At 40.3% G+C, this 18,232-nt stretch overlaps 1 protein-coding gene across 2 annotated transcripts; it reads left to right on the forward strand.

Moving 5' to 3' along the window:
* Positions 1-332: 332 nt before the first annotated feature.
* zgc:56585 (uncharacterized protein LOC393297 homolog) lies at positions 333-4,467 on the forward strand. 2 transcript variants are annotated; one of them, XM_039017122.1, is made up of 7 exons: positions 333-592; positions 787-910; positions 1,705-1,811; positions 2,256-2,352; positions 2,628-2,704; positions 3,474-3,622; positions 4,079-4,467. In XM_039017122.1, the coding sequence occupies exons 1-7, from the start codon at positions 500-502 to the stop codon at positions 4,227-4,229; spliced, it is 798 nt and encodes a 265-aa protein (XP_038873050.1). In that variant the 5' UTR covers positions 333-499; the 3' UTR covers positions 4,230-4,467. The 2 variants fall into 2 exon arrangements, with proteins under 2 accessions (XP_038873050.1, XP_038873049.1); XM_039017121.1 differs by having other exon boundaries at positions 336-592; positions 3,474-3,637.
* The last annotated feature ends 13,765 nt before the right edge of the window (positions 4,468-18,232 follow it).

Here is an 18,232-nt window from a genome sequence, read left to right on the forward strand (position 1 = left end):
GTTATTAATTTTCTCGAAATCTAAAGGCACAACCTAGATTCGAGCCAATGTCTTAAGTAGTTGAACATGTTATTACTCCAACCTCGTGAAAGTGACAAACTGACACGTTTTCATTTTCGTCAAAAAACTACTTTAAGTCGGAGTGCCTTTGATTTGACGGCTCACACATGCGTTTGCCTTTGACCTTTGCTAGCCAACTGAGCCATGACATCGCCTACGTGATCGGGGATATTTATTGCAGAAGCAGTTTTAGCCTATCTTCATACTATACTGTCTTTGCTGAAGGTGTACCACCGTTCTACAATGCGCGTGCGCTATTCTACAAATAACGATCCGACGTCATTGAAGGATTTTGATTGCCAAATCAGGTCGCTTCTGACATGGACTCAGCACTGAGTTTAGAACATTTCTCCGCGACTTCAAAAGTGTAGTTCTTGTGTGAGTTTGAAGAAGTTTGTTACCTCGTCTTCTCTGCTTATTAGGCTACCTTGTTTCAGTGATGGCGTTACATGGCAAAGTGGCTTTAGTGACTGGTGCGGCGGAAGGTTTGGGAAAAGGTTTCTCAGAAATTCTTTTGCAAGAAGGAGCAAAGGTAAGAGTTCGCGTCAGTGTTGTCATCAATGAAACTGGTTTGTTTTTCACTGTCAGAATACATGCTACAATATGCGTTACGTTTTGTAAATGATTTCTAATATAAAAAGAAAAAAACGTCATCAAAATAGATTTATTCGATGTTACATGATTTTCTTTAGTAAAAGTAATATATTGGTTGTCCTGTATGTTTAGGTAGCCCTGTTGGATATAAATGAGTCAGGGGGGAAGGATTTGAAGGCTGCCTTTGATAAAGAATATGGACCAGACAGAACACTGTTTCTTACCTGCACCGTTGAATCTGAGGAACAACTAAAAGGTAGTGATTTCCGATCATGTTGATGAACAAAGATAAATATTAGGCTACAATTATCGACTTGCCACAACTGAAGTTTCCTCTGGGGAAAATACAATTATTCCAATCTATACATCTTGTTGGAATATGTTTGAGGAACTTTGAGCAGCAATTGGGTTTTACTTTCCAACACACTCCAGTCATATAGACTACAGTAAGCCTACAGCCAGGCTGAAAGTGTGGATTGCCTTCTATGCTGCATTCTTGTGTGCTTTTTTAGGCACACTAATTCCTCAAGGAGCAGAACAGTTGTTTATGTAATGTATGGACTATTTACCCTCAAATCAAGAGTGGTTCCAATGTATTACTACGTAGATTCAAAAAGAAGCTGATACAGTATCTTTGTCAACGCAAAGTTCTGACAGTAATACCGGGAAGGACTTCCCTTCACTAAAGGGTGCGTTTGTAAATTCGCTCTGGCTATCTACTCCGATTTCATTCTCGTTGGAGTGTGCCAGAGCGTAGAACAACTGATGAATTTACAATCGCTCAAAACCCGTTGAATATGGCCGGTGTCAGTAAACGTCTGAAAAAAGCGTAATTAAATTGTTTTCAGCAGCACAGTTACAGTCACCAACGCTTGGAATTTCCGGACAATCTAACAACGCTCTGAATTTAAGAACGCCCTGAGTGCACTCTGTCACTCCAGATTGAATTTACTAACACACCCAAAATAACAAGTGAGAAGTAAATCCTCTCGCACCCTTTTCTTCACTTTGCAGCTCATGGTGACATTTCTATTTATATTCTGTTGACAGATGCCTTTGAGAAAACGGTAGAGACGTTTGGGGGCTTAGACATCGTCTGCAACAACGCTGGTATCATCGATGAGACGAACTGGGAGAAATGTGTGTCTATAAACCTCGTAAGATTAAGTATTTTTTTTCTGTTGCATTAGTACGGAGTTTATTCTGAGTCTTCTGGGAAGCTGTTGCCAAAAACAATGTTGGTGGTTAGCTGAGCAGTCGGGAAAAAAGCGTCGAATATTTTGCCTATGAAGTGCTCGTATATAAGATTATACGTGACAGAACTTGTCTTGTCTGTGTAAGATACACACCGTACATATAGAAAACACATGTATGAAAAGTATGTTAAGTATGAATATGTATTGTCATTGCTCTTCTGTTTATAGGACTATGATTGTTTTATGGCAGTTCTTTTCTTATTTTTCATCTTTTATGACTTTTCCATTTTTATGTCTTGTTTTTATTTTGGGAATACTCTCTTAAATGTTCAGATTGTTTCCATTCCATAATGTTAAGCACATTTGGCTGCTGTACTGTTATGATCATCCTGTGCTGCCCTACAGAATGGAGTGGTGAGAGGCACGTATCTGGCTCTCCAGCACATGAAAAAGCAGAACAGAGGGCAGGGAGGGGTCATCATCAACGTAGCGTCTATGGCAGGTGCAGTGTCCATTTTATGTACTTCCACGTCAGTTACGTTCCACTTCAGTTATTATAGTGACAATTCAAGAGTTCCTTGGCTGACTCCCGATACCCAAATGGCACTCGATTCACTATCATTTTGGAACATTAAGTGCACAACTTTTGACTAGAGTCCTATGGGCCCTGGTCAAAAGTAGTGCACTAAATAGGGAATAGTGTGCCGTTTGGGATGCATCCCTTGTGTCTTCTGTTTTGACATCTGACTGAAATGATATTTCTCTGCCTTTCCATAGGTCTGGGTCCTCTGCTGACTGCTCCCATCTACACAGCCACCAAACACGGGGTGGTGGGGTTCAGTCGGGCTATGGCGGTATGTCCCTCTTAGAATCAGGAAATGGTGTGCTCCACTCGGTCTTTAGCAGCTGCAGAGGTCAAACAAACAGATGTTTTGACAACAGCCTTCATCATTCTCTCCACCCAGGGGTGAGACACTGATCACAGGGGCATCTAAAGGCAGGAGGATTGGGAAAAGCAAATGGCCAGGAGTTTCTACAGTAATAGGTTCTACCAAGGGCCTTGAGTTTTTCCTTGCCAGGCCACATGGTCAGGAAAAACTCAGGGTTCTAGGCATGGGGGCGTAGACAATTGCTCAGTGTGACTTCACATGCTTATTTTGATCATGCACTGTGTGAAGTCAATTGATTCCAAAGAGCCAGAGTATGTAGATTATTAGACTATTAGGACACAATTAGGATTTGTCCCAAATGTGGCATCCCTATGGGCCCTGGTCAAAAGTAGTGCACAATAGGGTGCCATTTGGGATGCACCACAGGTTTGATTTAGATCCTTCAGAGCACTTAAGTATCTTTGAGTAAAAGCAGACATCAGATCAGAAAGACGATTGCTTATATCTCTGCAGCACAGACAACCAGGGTGACAAAAATGACATCTCCTTTTCCTGCTATCTGCTGCATTTGCATTGTAACTGTGAGAGAACGTGGTAGCGGGACATTTGATCATTTGCACAGGAAAACCACAACAAAAATAATAGCTGAACGTTAGTTCCTCATGCTCAATTTCGGTTCCCTGTGTCAGTGGACAGTAAACGGGGACTGATGCTTGTGTGTGTTTTCTGACAGGATGTCTCCTGTTTGTGTGACTACGGGGTGCGAATTAATGTCCTCTGCCCTGCATTCGTCCAAACCGCCATCCTCTCCTCCCTGAGTTCAGAGGCGACTGCGGGACAGTTCGCAGGTCTGAGGGGAGTGGCAGAGAAACTACTGGAAAGGTTTGGTGTGCTTGAGTGAGTCTATCCTCCCCAGCCCCTTTCATTAGATGGGCAGTGTTCGGTTCGTTACCCCCACCCCATGTAGCCTACTACAGCACAGAAGCACACACACTTACAATGAACACTAACACATTTAGAGCAGTGAACAAACTACCTACTAAACTACAGTGTTGTGGTGATTTACACAATGACAGTATGCTACAAAATCGCATCCCACAAACAAATAGACGTTAATACCTTGCATGGTTTGTAAGAAAGTCAACTGATAACAATCCAGAATATTGCTCCATTACCCATACCATCCAGAGAATTCACTAGTAACAACAGGGGCTTGTCAGTGTTGCAACCTGTAGGCAGGTTTGTGTGCTCCGTGCTCACTGCTATGTAGGGAAGAACGGAGCGGGTTGATCTGTTTTACAGTATGCTAAGGGCGTGTTGTCACATGTTTCGTTTCAGAGTCTCCGAGGTAGCCAAGAACTTCTTGAAGCTGGTGACGGATGAGAGTCGAAACGGAGAGGCCCTTTTGGTACAGAAGGAGGGAGCTTCATATGTAACGTTTCCCCAAGTGGCTTCCCAGCTGCCCAGTATCCTTGCCCCATCTCTGTAGCAGAATCCCACCCCCAGCTAGCTGGTATGTCTGCAGTCTAACACAAGGCCTGGACCTGTGTGTTCTGGTGTTCTGGACCTGTTGCTTGTATGAAATAACTATTGTGTAAACAACATGATTGTATTATCACCTCCCACTATATAAGGGACATGTAACCATTTACTCTTCGAGTTCTTCCCTGTGAAATCAGAGATCTCATTCTCGCAGCTGCATGATTAAAGATTTTTCTATTATAGAATTACAGTTTTTTTTTGATTGCTTAAGCACGATTTTCAAAACAGGGCCCGTGTTTTCAAAACACTACACACAATTAGCACAACCACACACCCAATTAGCAAAACACTACAGATCCTTTGCAAAATTAAACACTCTTATAAAAACTATACACTTCTTTTTAAAAACCACACTTTGTTACCATATGAAACACACACGTTTCACATTACTATACTCTGTTTGCATGAGTTACACTCTGCTGTGATAAACCTAAAACACTTTTAGCACTTCTACTTCCCTATGATTAGAGTAGGCTACTATCAACAAAGTACAAATATAATGTAAATTCACCAAACACTACACAAGACCAATGTTGCAGACTGAAGAAACTCATTTATTTCTCAACACGCCCAAAATGTTGACATGGAGATTCATAATACTGTAACCAAATGTCACTTTACGTATTGTAAGTTCAAAAAAATAAATTAAAAAATAACTAGACATTGTCTCTTCGCCTAGCTGGATCTGGCCAGAGAATTTCATCAACATCGCAGGCAATGTTGTCATTAGCAAGACACCTTGGAAAGAAACGTCTTGAATGACGAATCCATCCTTGCATTGCTGCTACCTCCATCTGGTCACAGGCCTCCTCCATGGCTTGGATGAGGGGTACCTCAGCCTGGAGACGGAGATCATATACCTTCCACCGCCATGCCGAGAAAAACTCTTCTATAGGGTTGAGGAATGGAGAGTATGGTGGAAGATATAGGACGGTGAAATGTGGATGTTGCTGAAACCAGTTCTGAACCAGAGCAGAGCGGTGGAAAGACACATTGTCCCAGACAACAATGTATTGCATATGATCGATTTGATTTGCTGCTGTTATGTTGTGCAATTGGTCCAAGAATGTAAGTATGAGTGCTGTGTTGTAAGGGCCCATATGGGCATGGCGGTGGAGGACCCCATTCTGTGTAATGGCTGCACAGAGTGTTATATTACCCCCACGTTGCCCTGGGACATTGACTATAGCCCTGTGGCCAATGATGTTTCTTCCCTTCCTTTGTGTTCTCGTCAGGTTGAACCCAGCCTCATCTACGTAAATGAACTCATGCTGGATCTCCTCTCCATCCATTCGTAAAACTCTCTGACAAACAGTGTCAGGCAAAATTGTGTAGTTCAGTGTAGATCTAGTATACATATTACAGTACAGTAAAAGATTATGAGACAGTATGCAAGATCACACTGCTAAAGTGAATACATACCTCTGCATAATCATGCCGCAGTCGTTTCACCCTTTCGGAATTGCGCTCGAAAGGCACTTGATAAATTTGCTTCATTTGAATATGTTTGTTTTTTTAGGATGCGTGCCAGTGTTGATATTGAGACCTGATGGATATCGTTGAAAATGGCGTGGTTATTGACAATGTTAGCTTGGAGCTGCTTGAGTGTTATAGCATTGTTGGCCAAAACCATGTTTACTATCTCCCTCTCTTGCTGTTCTGTGAACATAGGAGGCCTTCCCCCTTGTCGTCCCTGACCCTCAATCCTATGTAGAAAAAAAAAACTGTATACAATAGTACAGTAATTTCACAGGAAAAGGTAACAGAAGTGCTGATAGTGCATAGAATACAGTACTGTAAGCAGTTACTGAAACCGTGCAGATGTTTTTGATATGATGATATTTTTACAATACCTATTTTCCAGTCAAAATGTTCTCATCACACTTGCCACTGTATATCGGCTTAGATTTGGCTGTACTCGCAGTCCAGCCTCCCTCAACGTCAGGCCGTGGTTGACAACGTGGTCAACCAGTGTTGCGCAGATCTCATTTGTCAGATTCGGTCCTCTTTGAGCACCTTCTTGTCCTCGTCCTCCTCGTCCGCCTCCTCGTCCTCCTCCTCCTCGTCTTACTCTTTCTCTGACTCTTTCCATTGTGCTTGAAGACCGATGAACTCACCTGCTGCTTTTTATAGTGCTTATACACCTGATTGGTGTGTCTACAATTAAGCAAACGAGTGTTTGCACACCTGATGACTGTGTTGAACCAATTGGTTGGACGGTGTGGTAATTTGACAGTCACACATTTATAATAATGTATTTTTAAAATATTACATTTACATAAGTAATAAGTCCTTTGGTATTGCAAGGACGTGACTTCATGATAGATTTTTGTGTGTAATGTATGTTAAGTGTGTTTAGTGTTTTGCAAATCACTGTGTGTAGAGTTTTGCAACAAGTGTGAGGTTGACAATGTGCTTATAGTTGTGCAAATATGGGCTGATGTTTTGCTTCTTGAGTGTAAGGTTTTGCTAATAGTGTACTACTTTTAATTTTAGTGTGTAAGCAATCCAAAAAAACTGTAAATGGTCTCTGCCTTAATCTTTCGATTGAGTTTTCCATAACCTTTGGTGCCATGACCCAGATGAGAGTGACCTGACTTTTTCCATCCGTTACGCTCATTTGGTCCGAGACATCCCTCTGGCCACAAAAGCCCCAAGCATCCCGGAGTCGCCTCCTCACGTTTGACATTGAGACAGGTGTTTTGCAGGTACTATTTGATGATGCTGCCAGTTGAGGACTTATGAAGCGTCTGTTTCTCAAACTAGACACTCTAATGTACTTGTCCTCTTGCTCAGTTGTGCACTGGGGCCTCCCACTCTTTCTATTCTGGTTAGAGCCAGTTTGCGCTGTTCTGTGACGGGAGTAGTACACCGCGTTGTACCAGATCTTCAGTTTCTTGGCAATTTCTCACATGGAATAACCTTCATTTCTCAGAACAAGAATAGACTGATGAGTTTCAGAAGAAAGTAATTTGTTTCTGGCCATTTTGAGCCTGTAAACGAACCCACAAATGCTGATGCTCCAGATACTCAACTAGTCTAAAGAAGGCCAGTTTTATTGCTTCTTTAATCAGAACAACAGTTTTCAGCTTTGCTGAACATAATTGCAAAAGGGTTTTCTAATGATCAATTAGCCTTATAAAATGTATAAACTTGGATTAGCTAATACAACATGCCATTGGAACACAGGAGTGATGGTTGCTGATAATGGGCCTCTTTACGCCTATGTAGATATTCCATAAAAATCAGCTGTTTTCAGATACAATTGTTAATGTTGTAAATGACAATGTCTACACTATTTCTGATCAATTTAATGTTAATGGACAAAAAATGTGCTTTTCTTTCAAAAACAAGGACATTTCTAAGTGACCCCAAACTTTTGAAAGGTAGTGTAAGTATTCAGACCTTTTGCTATCAGACTCGAAATTGGGCTCCGGTGCATCCTGTTTCCATTGATCGTCCTTGATGTTTCTACAACTTGATTGGAGTCCACCTTTGCTAAATTCAATTGATTGGACACACACCTGTCTATATAAGGTCCCACCATTGACGGTGCATGTCAGAGCAAAAACCAAGCCATGAGGTCAAAGGAATTGTCCGTAGAGTTCCGAGACAGGATTGTGTCAAGAAACAGATCTGGGGAAGGGTACCAAAACATTTCTGCAGCATTGAGGGTCCCCAAGAACACAGTGGCCTCCATCATTCTTAAATGTAAGAAGTTTGGAACTACCAGGACTCTTCCTAGAGCTGGCCCGGCCAATCGGGGGAGAAGGGCCTTGGTCAGGGAGGTGACCAAGAACCCGATGGTCACTGACAGTGCTCCAGAGTTCCTCTCTGGAGATGGGAGAAGCTTCCAGAAGGACAACCATCTCTGCAGCACTCCACCAATCAGGCCTTTATGGTAGAGTGCCCAGACGGAAGCCACTCCTCAGTAAAAGGTAATTGACAGCCTGCTTGGAGTTTGCCAAAAGGAACCTAAAGACTCTAACCATGAGAAACAAGATTCTCTGGTCTGATGAAACCAAGATTGAACTATTTTTGGCCTGATTGCCAAGTGTCATGTCTGGGGAAACCTGGCATCATCCCTACGGTGAAGCATGGTGGTGGCAGCATCATGCTGTCGGGATGTTTTTCAGCAGCAAGGACTGGGAGACTGGTCAGGATCGAGGGAAAGATAAACGGAGCAAAGTACAGAGAGATCCTTGACGAAAACCTGCTCCAGAGCGCTCAGGACTTCAGACTGGTGTGAATGGCATCCCTGTGAACAGAAGTTATCATGTTTGTTTTTAAACCTTACAATGGGGGTAAAAGCAAAACATTGTTTGGGAGTGATCCATGTGTGTTAGCAGTAGGGATTGAGAGGGTTTTCCTATTGGAAAGAATCGGGGGCAAGACTTTTGTTTTAGAAGTGGGGGGGGGGGGGGGGTGACAACCTCTGATGGTCCTCCCCCATAATTTGTTGGGCCATCTAAAGCTAATTTCCTGAATTTTTACACAATCCTGTATTAATTATGGATCCCCATTAGCTGCTGCCAAAGCAGTAGCTACTCTTCCTGGGGTCCAGCAAAATTAAGGCAGTTTATACAATTTTAAAACATTACAATACATTCATTGATTTCACAACACACTGTGTGCCCTCAGGCCCCTACTCCGCCACGACCACATATCTACAGTACTAAATCCATGAGTATGTATAGTGCGTATGTTATTGTGTATGTCTGACAATATTTGTTGCTTCACAGTCCCTGTTGTTCCATAAGCTGTTTTTTTAAATCTAATTTTACTGCTTGTGTCAGTTACTTGATGTGGAATAGAGTTCCATGTAATCATGGCTCTATGTAGTACTGTGTGCCTCCCATAGTCTGTTCTGTACTTTGGGACTGTGAAAAGACCTCTTGTGGGGTATGCATGGGTGTCCGGGCTGTGTGCCAGTAGTTTAGACAGACAGCTCGGTCCATTCAACATGTCAATACCTCTCATAAAAGTAGTGATGAAGTTAATCTCTCCTCCACTGTCAGCCAGGAGAGATTGACATGCATATTATTAATATTAGCTCCCTGTGTACATCCAAGGGCCAGCAGTGCTGCCCTGTTCTGAGCCAATTGCAATTTTCCCAATACCTTTTTTGTGGCACCTGACCACACAACTGAACAGTAGTCAAGGTGCGACACAACTAGGGCCTGTAGGACCTGCCTTGTTGATAGTGTTAAGAAGGCAGAGCATCGCTTTATTATAGACAGACTTCTCCCCATCTTAGCTACTACCGCATCAATATGTTTTGACCATGACAGTTTACAATCTAGTTTTACTCCAAGCAGTTTAGTCATCTCAACTTGCTCAATTTCCACATTATTTATTACAAGATTAGTTGAGGTTTAGTGAGTTTTGTTCCAAATACAGTGCTTTTAGTTTTAGAAATATTTTGGGTTAACTTATTCCTTGCCACCCACTCTGAAACTAACTGCAGCTCTGAGTGTTGCAGTCATTTCAGTCGCTGTAGTAGCTGATGTGTATAGTATTGAGTCATCAGCATACATAGAAACTCTGGCTTTACTCAGTCAGTGGCATGTTGTTTAGTAAAAATTGAAAAAAGCAAGGGGCCTAAACAGCTACCCTGGGGAATTCCTGATTCTAACTGGATTATATTTTAGGGGCTTCCATTAAAGAACACCCTCTGTGTTCTGTTAGACAAGTAACTCTTTATCCACATTATAGCAGGGGGTGTCAGCCAATCATCATTCATTTGTCTAAGTGCTGTGCTTGTTGAGTGTTTTTCCCTATAAGCATGCTGAAATTCTGTTGTTAATTTGTTTACTGTAAAATAGCATTGTATCTGGTCAAACTATTTTTTCCCAGAAGTTTACTAAGGGTTGGTAACAGGCTGATTGGTTGACTATTTGAGCCAGTAAAGGGGGCTTTACTGTTCTTGGGTAGCAGAATGACTTAAGCTTCCCTCCAGGCCTGAGGGCACACGCTCTCTATTAGGTTTACATTGAAGATGTGGCAATATCGTCTGCTATTATCCTCAGTAATTTTCCATCTAGATTGTCTGACCCTGGTGGCTTGTCATTGTTGATAGACAACAATCATTTTTTCATCTCTTCCACACTGACTTTACAGAATTAAAAAGTACAATTCTTGTCTTTCATAATTTGGTCCTATATACTTGGATGTGTAGTGTCAGTGTTTGTTGCTGGCATGTCATCCCTAAGTTCGCTTATCTTTCCAATGAAAACGTCATTAAAGTAGTTTGCAATATCAGTGGGCTTTGATGATTCAATAAATGAAGGAGTTGGCTTTTTTCCCAAAAATGTCATTTAAGGTGCCCCAAAGCTTTTTACTATCATTCTTTATATAATTTCTTAGTTTCATAGTGTAGTTACTTTTTATTTAGCATATCTGCTGATATAGCCCAGTAATATAATATAAGGGCCATGTGAGAATCTCTGGTAATTTAACTTAAGAAATAAGTTATTTTTGCGCATTTGATATTGCCGATTGTTGGGAACATGGCTGGTAAGTGAGCTGCGCCTAAAATAACATTGTGACACTGCGGTTGGGTTTGGGACCAGTTCTTGCGGGAAGAGGGTGGGATTAGGACAGAAAACCAGCGGGTGCAGGCGGGAGTGGGATGAAGAAATCGGTCACAGGCCGAATTATTACTGTCAGTGTGAAAAGTAGGGAATTAGCTAGGGATACTGACAGATCAATAACGTTACACTGACATACTGACTAATATAACTCACATTGCACTGAAAAAACGTCAGAATATCAATCTTCAATCGTTGGCCGATGGTTTCATCGTTTGATTCAGAAAATAACTAACGTTAGCCAACTTTTGGCCAGCTCTCTCTAACGGTACATCAACTGGTGAAATCTAGCCAAGTTAATTTACTTCTGAAACGGGACAAAACAAAGGCTACAAAACTTTTACACGCAAACAACAGCTGTTAGATAGTAATAAAGCCACCTCATATCGCTATCTGATGGATGGCTAGAGCTGACCTGGCTGTGGTAGGTACTAGCTAGTGTAGCTTATTCATTCCCCTCACTCGAGAAGGAATGAAACATTAGTGAATGTTACATATCAGTTACAATACTAGCTCAAACTGCGAATAAACACAAATATTTTTTTTGTAAAGGTTAACAGCAGTTACCTTGCAAGCTACATCAGTCAACTAAAGAGTAGTCAGTTTATGTTCTGCTTGCTTTTACAACTCGATGGAAGAGCGCAACACATACACACTGAACTAAGCTCAACTTTCCTAAAGCACCCTGCACTGCTTTTTGTATCACATTGTAATGATAAAACCCTAGTGAAAGTTGCACCCCTGGGAAGAATAGAAGGGAGGTCCTAGTTGAAGGAAACTGACATGGAGATTAGTGAAATTAACCAAGACGTTGATAAAGAAAGTAAAATGGAAAGGTTCATGGTCTATCAGTGGAGGTCAAATTGAATGTGTATGGTGAATGGTAATATGTTAATAGCTTTCAGATAGCACTCTATTAATGCAATATTTTAGTAATTTGAAAAAGCTAAGGTTTCAATACAAGGTCACATGACGAATACAAGTGTGAAAAGCATTTGGTTGCCATTGTTTGGTTTTAGTTATTAGTTTAGTTAGTTTAGTTAGCTTTTACCTATTTCCTCTCCAGCCACAGTTGATCAGTTATAGGTTTACTCATGGGCTGAATCCTACCTCCCTGATGAGTGGCAACATAATGCCTAACCTGTAGGTACTTGAAGAAATTAGTTTGAGGTAACTGAAAATGAAATGCCAGTTGTTGAAAGGATAGTAGTTCACCTTCTCTATAGAGATTACCAAATGTTTTAATTCCTTTGTTGAACCAAGAAAATGTAAAACCATCTCTCAGGGCTTTGTGTAAGATGGGGTTATTATGGAAAGGTGTTTGTTCATATATAGATCTAAGCCCTTCTGTTTACAGACTTCAATCCATATATTTAAAGTGTTTTTAATGAAAGTGTTGTTTATGAGACCTAGCAAAGCTTTAGGTGGGCTAATATAAGGTATAGATGCCAATGTAACAGGGGTCAGACACTCCTCTATCTGTCTCCAAGAGGGTGAACTTGTTGTTGTATCTTGCCATACCCACACAGCCTTTAACTGAGATGCCCAGTAATACAACTGGAAGTCAGATAGAGTTAGTCCTTCTGAGTATGGTTAGCATAAAGTTGTGAGTTTCACTCTGGGGGGGTTTCCCTTTCCACCGAAATGAAGAAACCTTCCTATTAAGTTGTTAGAAAAAAACTTTGGAAATAGTTAAAGGCAAGGTTTGGAAAAAGGTACAAGAATTTTGGTAATATATTCATCTTTACACAATTGACCCGCCCAATAACAGAAATGGGTAAATCCCGCCATCTATCCAATTCTTCCCCAACCTTTTTGAGAAGTGGAGTGTAGTTCAGTTGATATGTCTAAATAATTTCATAAGGAATTTGCAATCCAAGATGTCCTTTTCTGAGGTTTCCAAGAAAACGGCTGGTGTAAGATTGGGTTCTGCATAGCTGCCCTGTTAAAAGGCATAATTATACTTTTCGATGGGTTTATTTTTTTAATCCTGAAAAGGTCCCATATTCTTTCAGGATGTCAACTAATGTTCAGAGTGAAATTTCTGGTTTAGTGATGTAAAGCAAAATGTCATCAGCATACAGCTGTGAACAAATCTTTAACATTCATGATCCTTCACTATATTTATCCCTAAATTACCCACAATAACTTTTTTCTATTGTTATTCTCATTGACCTCACTGCCTATATGAATGTTTTATACATAGCTAAATACAATGTTGGAGATAGTTTTCATGTCTTTGGTTATGCAAACATTTGTTTATTAGATTATATGTCTCATTAAGAATAATGTTTTAATTCTATATGCCTTGCTTTGGTCATGTGTTCTCTTATGGGTCAATGATTTTAATTAGAATATAGCAATTATGTTCTCGCCCCAATTACTTAGAAGGACATGTGTTCCCACCCCTCCCATGTGTCCCCAGGTGCATATTTTATAGCACATATACATTCAGGATGTAAGGCTTACTAGTTATAGCAAATGTTGGGACGACCTGGTTGTTGTAACACAACAAAAATCTAAACATTTAAATAAAGCTTTATACTTTGACCACATCTGTTCACATGTTTTATTTGGGTCTTTTTCATTTACCACGTTGTTTGGCTCCAGCCATTGGAAGCTCAGTGCATGTACAAAGGAAAATAACGCAATTCAACCATTGATGGAAGGTGACAAAAATAATGACATTGACAGTAGTCATGTTAAGGTTTTCATTGTTTTATTGGTGCGCTCATTGCTGTGCGTTATATGATGACTGAATAGGAAAGAGGATCTGGTCATGTCTATTGGTACTCTGGATGAATTCGTGATCCAAAAAGACACGCAACTGTTTTGGGGTTAATTCTCCATCTGCTTGCATTGCTTGGTAGTGTATTAGCATGGTATGAGACAACATAAATAATAAAATTTTAGTAAAATAAAAATAAACAGTATTATCCTAAATTGAGACATGAATAAAAATGTGTTATCACATCAACAACAAAATCTTTCAGAATGTACCTGTTTTCAGTATAGAAGGACATGTATACTGTCACGCCCTGGCCTGAGTATTCTTTGTTTTCTTTAAATATTTTGGTTAGGTCAGGGTGCGATGAGGGTGGTTTGTGTGTTTTTGTCTCGTCTAGGGTGTTTGTACTGTCTAGGTTTTTTTTGTAGATTTATGGGGTTGTGTTCATTCTAGGTGTTTATGTAAGTCTATGGTTGCCTAGATTGGTTCTCAATTAGAGGCAGGTGTTTATCGTTGTCTCTGATTGGGAACCATATTTAGGCAGCCATGTGCTTTGGGTATTTTGTGGGTGATTGTTTCCTGTGTCAGTGTTTGTGCCATACGGGACTGTTTCGGTTTGTTCACGCTTTTGTATTTGTGTTCAGTTTTCCCTATTAAAACATGGACACCTACCACGCTGCGTATTGGTCCGATCCTTGCTACACCTCTTCAGAGGAAGAAGAGGACGACAGCCGTTACAAATACAGATTATATTACAACTCTTTGTGTTTTGTCTTAATGACTGTTCTTTAGTAAATAGGAATCTCAACAGTGTGTTAGTCCGAGAAACATTAACTAGATAGTTGTTTTATGTTTGTGAAACCTTGAAATGAACACAATGAGAAGTGATTTTGTAACAACAGTTTTGAATTGTATCAAATATATATCATTGTATGTTTGAATTAGCGCTCATATAAACTGTTTTCATCACTGCCCGGTAAACACATTCTTGTAAGTTGGAGCTACTGTACATGATTATATGGGGTTGCTGTACAGATTTGAGCACTTGACATGACGTTGACATTTCTGCTTATGTCTCACTTTAACATAATAATAATGATTATGATCATTTTTTTCAGTAAGTTTCTCTCGGAGTATAACCTAACACCATGCCTCACACACACACACACACACACAGACACAGATACAGACACAGACATAGGGACATAGGGACATAGGGACATTCATTCAATGTAAATTACATTTTCTTTTCAAATCTTCAGTCCCGAAATGCAGTTACACATGATTATTGAACAATAACACATTTATATTTATATATATATTTTTAAATTCCTTTCTTAGAGAAAAAGGCCTTGAGAAGGGTCTTTTGTAAACCAACACCCCCATCAGTCTCTAAATCCCAGTCTTCAAGCTGTGAGCACGTCAGACAATGTCTCTTCCATGACGGATCTCCAGGGCCTTCCAGGTTTCGTATGTTTTCTTTTCCATGATAGATCAACCTTCTTGCCTTCTAGCCCAAGTTATGTCTTGAGGACAGAAGGGCCCATCGTCATAAATGTTCACGAAAAACAACTGTACTTGTTTCATATCAAGCGCTTTAAAATAATCTCCCCACCTAAAGCTAAAGACAGGCACAAAATAGTTGACCACTGTGCTTGCTTTTGAAAATACATACAAACTAACAGATTTGGTGGCATTTGAGCTATTGAATTCGGCACAACCTAAAATTGTCCCTTTGGAGTCTGGACTATATGCCACTGAATAAATTCTTCTGGCTTTCAAATCATCTCGACTGCAGACTTCCTCTTCCAATGCGTACCCAGGCAGGGATGTTCCAGTCAGTGCCTGTTTGATCTGACATAGAGCAAGTCTTATCTTAAGCCATTTTCTCGTGCGTAATGCAAGCGAAAAACTCCCTGGCTAAAAAAAGGTGTTGAGGCAGCTGTTTGTGAAAATCTTCACTGTTGAATCGTCTGGTTTGGAAAATGTAACCCGTATGTCCTTCACTCGTATCAATCACACCATTAAAACAATCAGGTGCATCACAAAGAATGGCATTGATGTTTTTGTCATTGTGTTCCTGACATGAAGGACACAATACACCGAGAGTTGGTCTAGGAGCCATGTTTTATGTAGTTTATCTCTCTTGAGGATTCTTGCCACTCGTGGTGTTCACAGGTCTTAATTTTACTCAGGCAGACCTACCCCGGAAATTACTTTTTCATATACAAGGGGTCACAAGACACACAGCAGATCCATTAGTTCACCTCAAAATTTTCCAACTGTTTCACATTTTCTCAATCACCTCACATCAATCACCAGGACATTTTTCTTGCAAACATTTGCTTTACCCAAAACAGCTCCACTATCATGTTACATGAGCACTCACTCGACAGCGTGAGAACATTTGGACAGGATTTCCATAAAATGGCATAAACACGTGACACTAAAAATAGATCATCAATCAAGTTTTGACACATGCCGTATACTGTATTCTCTCTCAGGTGTAATTTCTCCTGATGAGAAATGTACTGAAAAGAACAATTTAAACCAGGTATAGAGCATCTTTTAAATGCTTTACAACAATGAGTCTGAAGGAAAGAAAAGGGAAAAGACAGACTCACTTAATAGTTTTCAATGACCTCTGTTCTGACTTTCTGATCACCCTCGCAAGAATGATCAGAGACATTGGTTGAAATGTAAATGTAATATGTTAAACACTGATAATTATGAAGTGTTTATCATGGTGTGAGTCATGTGTCCAAAGGAGGAATGCTTGTGGAAAACAACACAATGTGTGCACCAAAGAATGGTAAGGGCTTGTAGAACAGAATAAAATGGTACGCACCAAAATGTACCACGATCGCAGCACAAAACTGTGCCCAATGTCTAATTTGTCAAGAACACATTGCAGGAAAGCAAGTACTGATCTCTTTGTCAAGCCTACCAGTCCCCTGGGGCTCTTTTTGAAGAAAGCAAATAGATTTTGTTTACATACTTGCCTGTAAAATAAAAACATAGATTTTGGTAATGGTTGACAGCTACTCCAAATGGATTGAATCCTTTCCCACATCAAATGAGGAAGCAAAGACTGTGGCTAAGTGCCTGTCATAAGACATTGTTCCACGATTCGGTGTACCACAATGTTTAGATAGTGATAGGAGAACCTGGACCCTGCTGACCCTGCGGACCTGAACCTGGACCTGATAGAAGAAAAAGAGGACATGAACATTATGGGGTTTTCCCTGGGTCAAACACTTTGTTACAATTAGCTAGTAATGTCTCTGTACTACAGAATGTATCAGATTGTTGGGGTTGTGGATTGTTACCAGACAGTGCTGAGACTATGCCATTAATAGCTATACCCCTCTGTACTTATGAAATATTGATGTTGACCAAAGCAGGTAACCTTAGAGACAGAGAGCTTGATTGGGTGGAGGATGAGATGTTTTACATGAGAAGATTTGATTTTAATAATCCCACCTCTCTGCCCAAGCAACCCATCACCCTGGCCTACTCTTCACCCAGGTTATTTGTGTTATATAGAAAATGACACCGGTCTCCAGTTGGGGGAAAGTCATTGTAAGTATAACCTTTCTGTCTACAATAACATAACCCTGCCTTTACTGTTGAGACATGGAACATTCCACCCTAACATGTCGTTAGGAATACGTTATAAACTCAAGAATGTCAGTGTGTATGCTAAACCCACTTCCTCAGTAAGTGAAACAATGTGTGTGGGGGAAAGCCTACAATGTGTACAAAACCGAAAGTAAAAGAAGCCAAAACTAAACTTAATGGGAAGCATAGAAATAGCGTATTATTATTATTTTGTGTTGAGGTGCTGACTAATAGCGGATAAAATGTAAGCTATAAAAATAAATAAAGAGAGTTGCACGCTCCATATATAAACTCCCTGTAATTTATTGGGTAAACCACCAATGTTTCGGCATCACTGTGACTTTAATGACTTTAACCAACCTGGTTCTGGTTCAAGCATTCATGACATTACCCTGAAGAAAGCACAGTAATGCCGATAAGTTGGTAGTCATGATAGATTGAGGCTAATGACTGTGTTGTCTAAATAACACTAGAGTGGCCTGGAAATATAATGTTGGAAAGAACTTTGCCATCATTATCATGTCATCGAATGGATGGCAATGTTGTCATTAGCTAACAAAGTTAGTCAAAAATAGCTAGCAATGCTAACGGTGGCTAGCTAAAATCTGAGTTGGTCTCCCCTCAATTTTAGCTAACTAACGTTATACTACATCTAAAGTCAAACTGGCGACAACCAAATGATGACTAATGGTTTTCCTACTAATTATTTGACTCATTTTGCAATGTTGTTGTATTTCCAAGCCACTGTAATGCACTTTTGATGAAATCAGCGCTCATTGAGAATGCTCGATCAGTTGGACATGTTTCTCAGATTCTTATTCTTGAGAATAGACATAGCTAGCTAGCTACCATAGTGATCCCCTCAAGAGTATCTAATTTCAGAGCAGATATAGCTTGCTAGCTAACTAGTTGGTTGTGCTACAAAATATATAATCATGCTAGCTAATTGTTTCAATAGACATTCCAAATGTGAAATTATAAGACAAAAAGGAAACTTACAGTTGAAGTCGG

This window comes from Salvelinus namaycush, chromosome 21 (genome assembly GCF_016432855.1).
Source record: "Salvelinus namaycush isolate Seneca chromosome 21, SaNama_1.0, whole genome shotgun sequence".
NCBI lineage: Eukaryota > Metazoa > Chordata > Actinopteri > Salmoniformes > Salmonidae > Salvelinus > Salvelinus namaycush.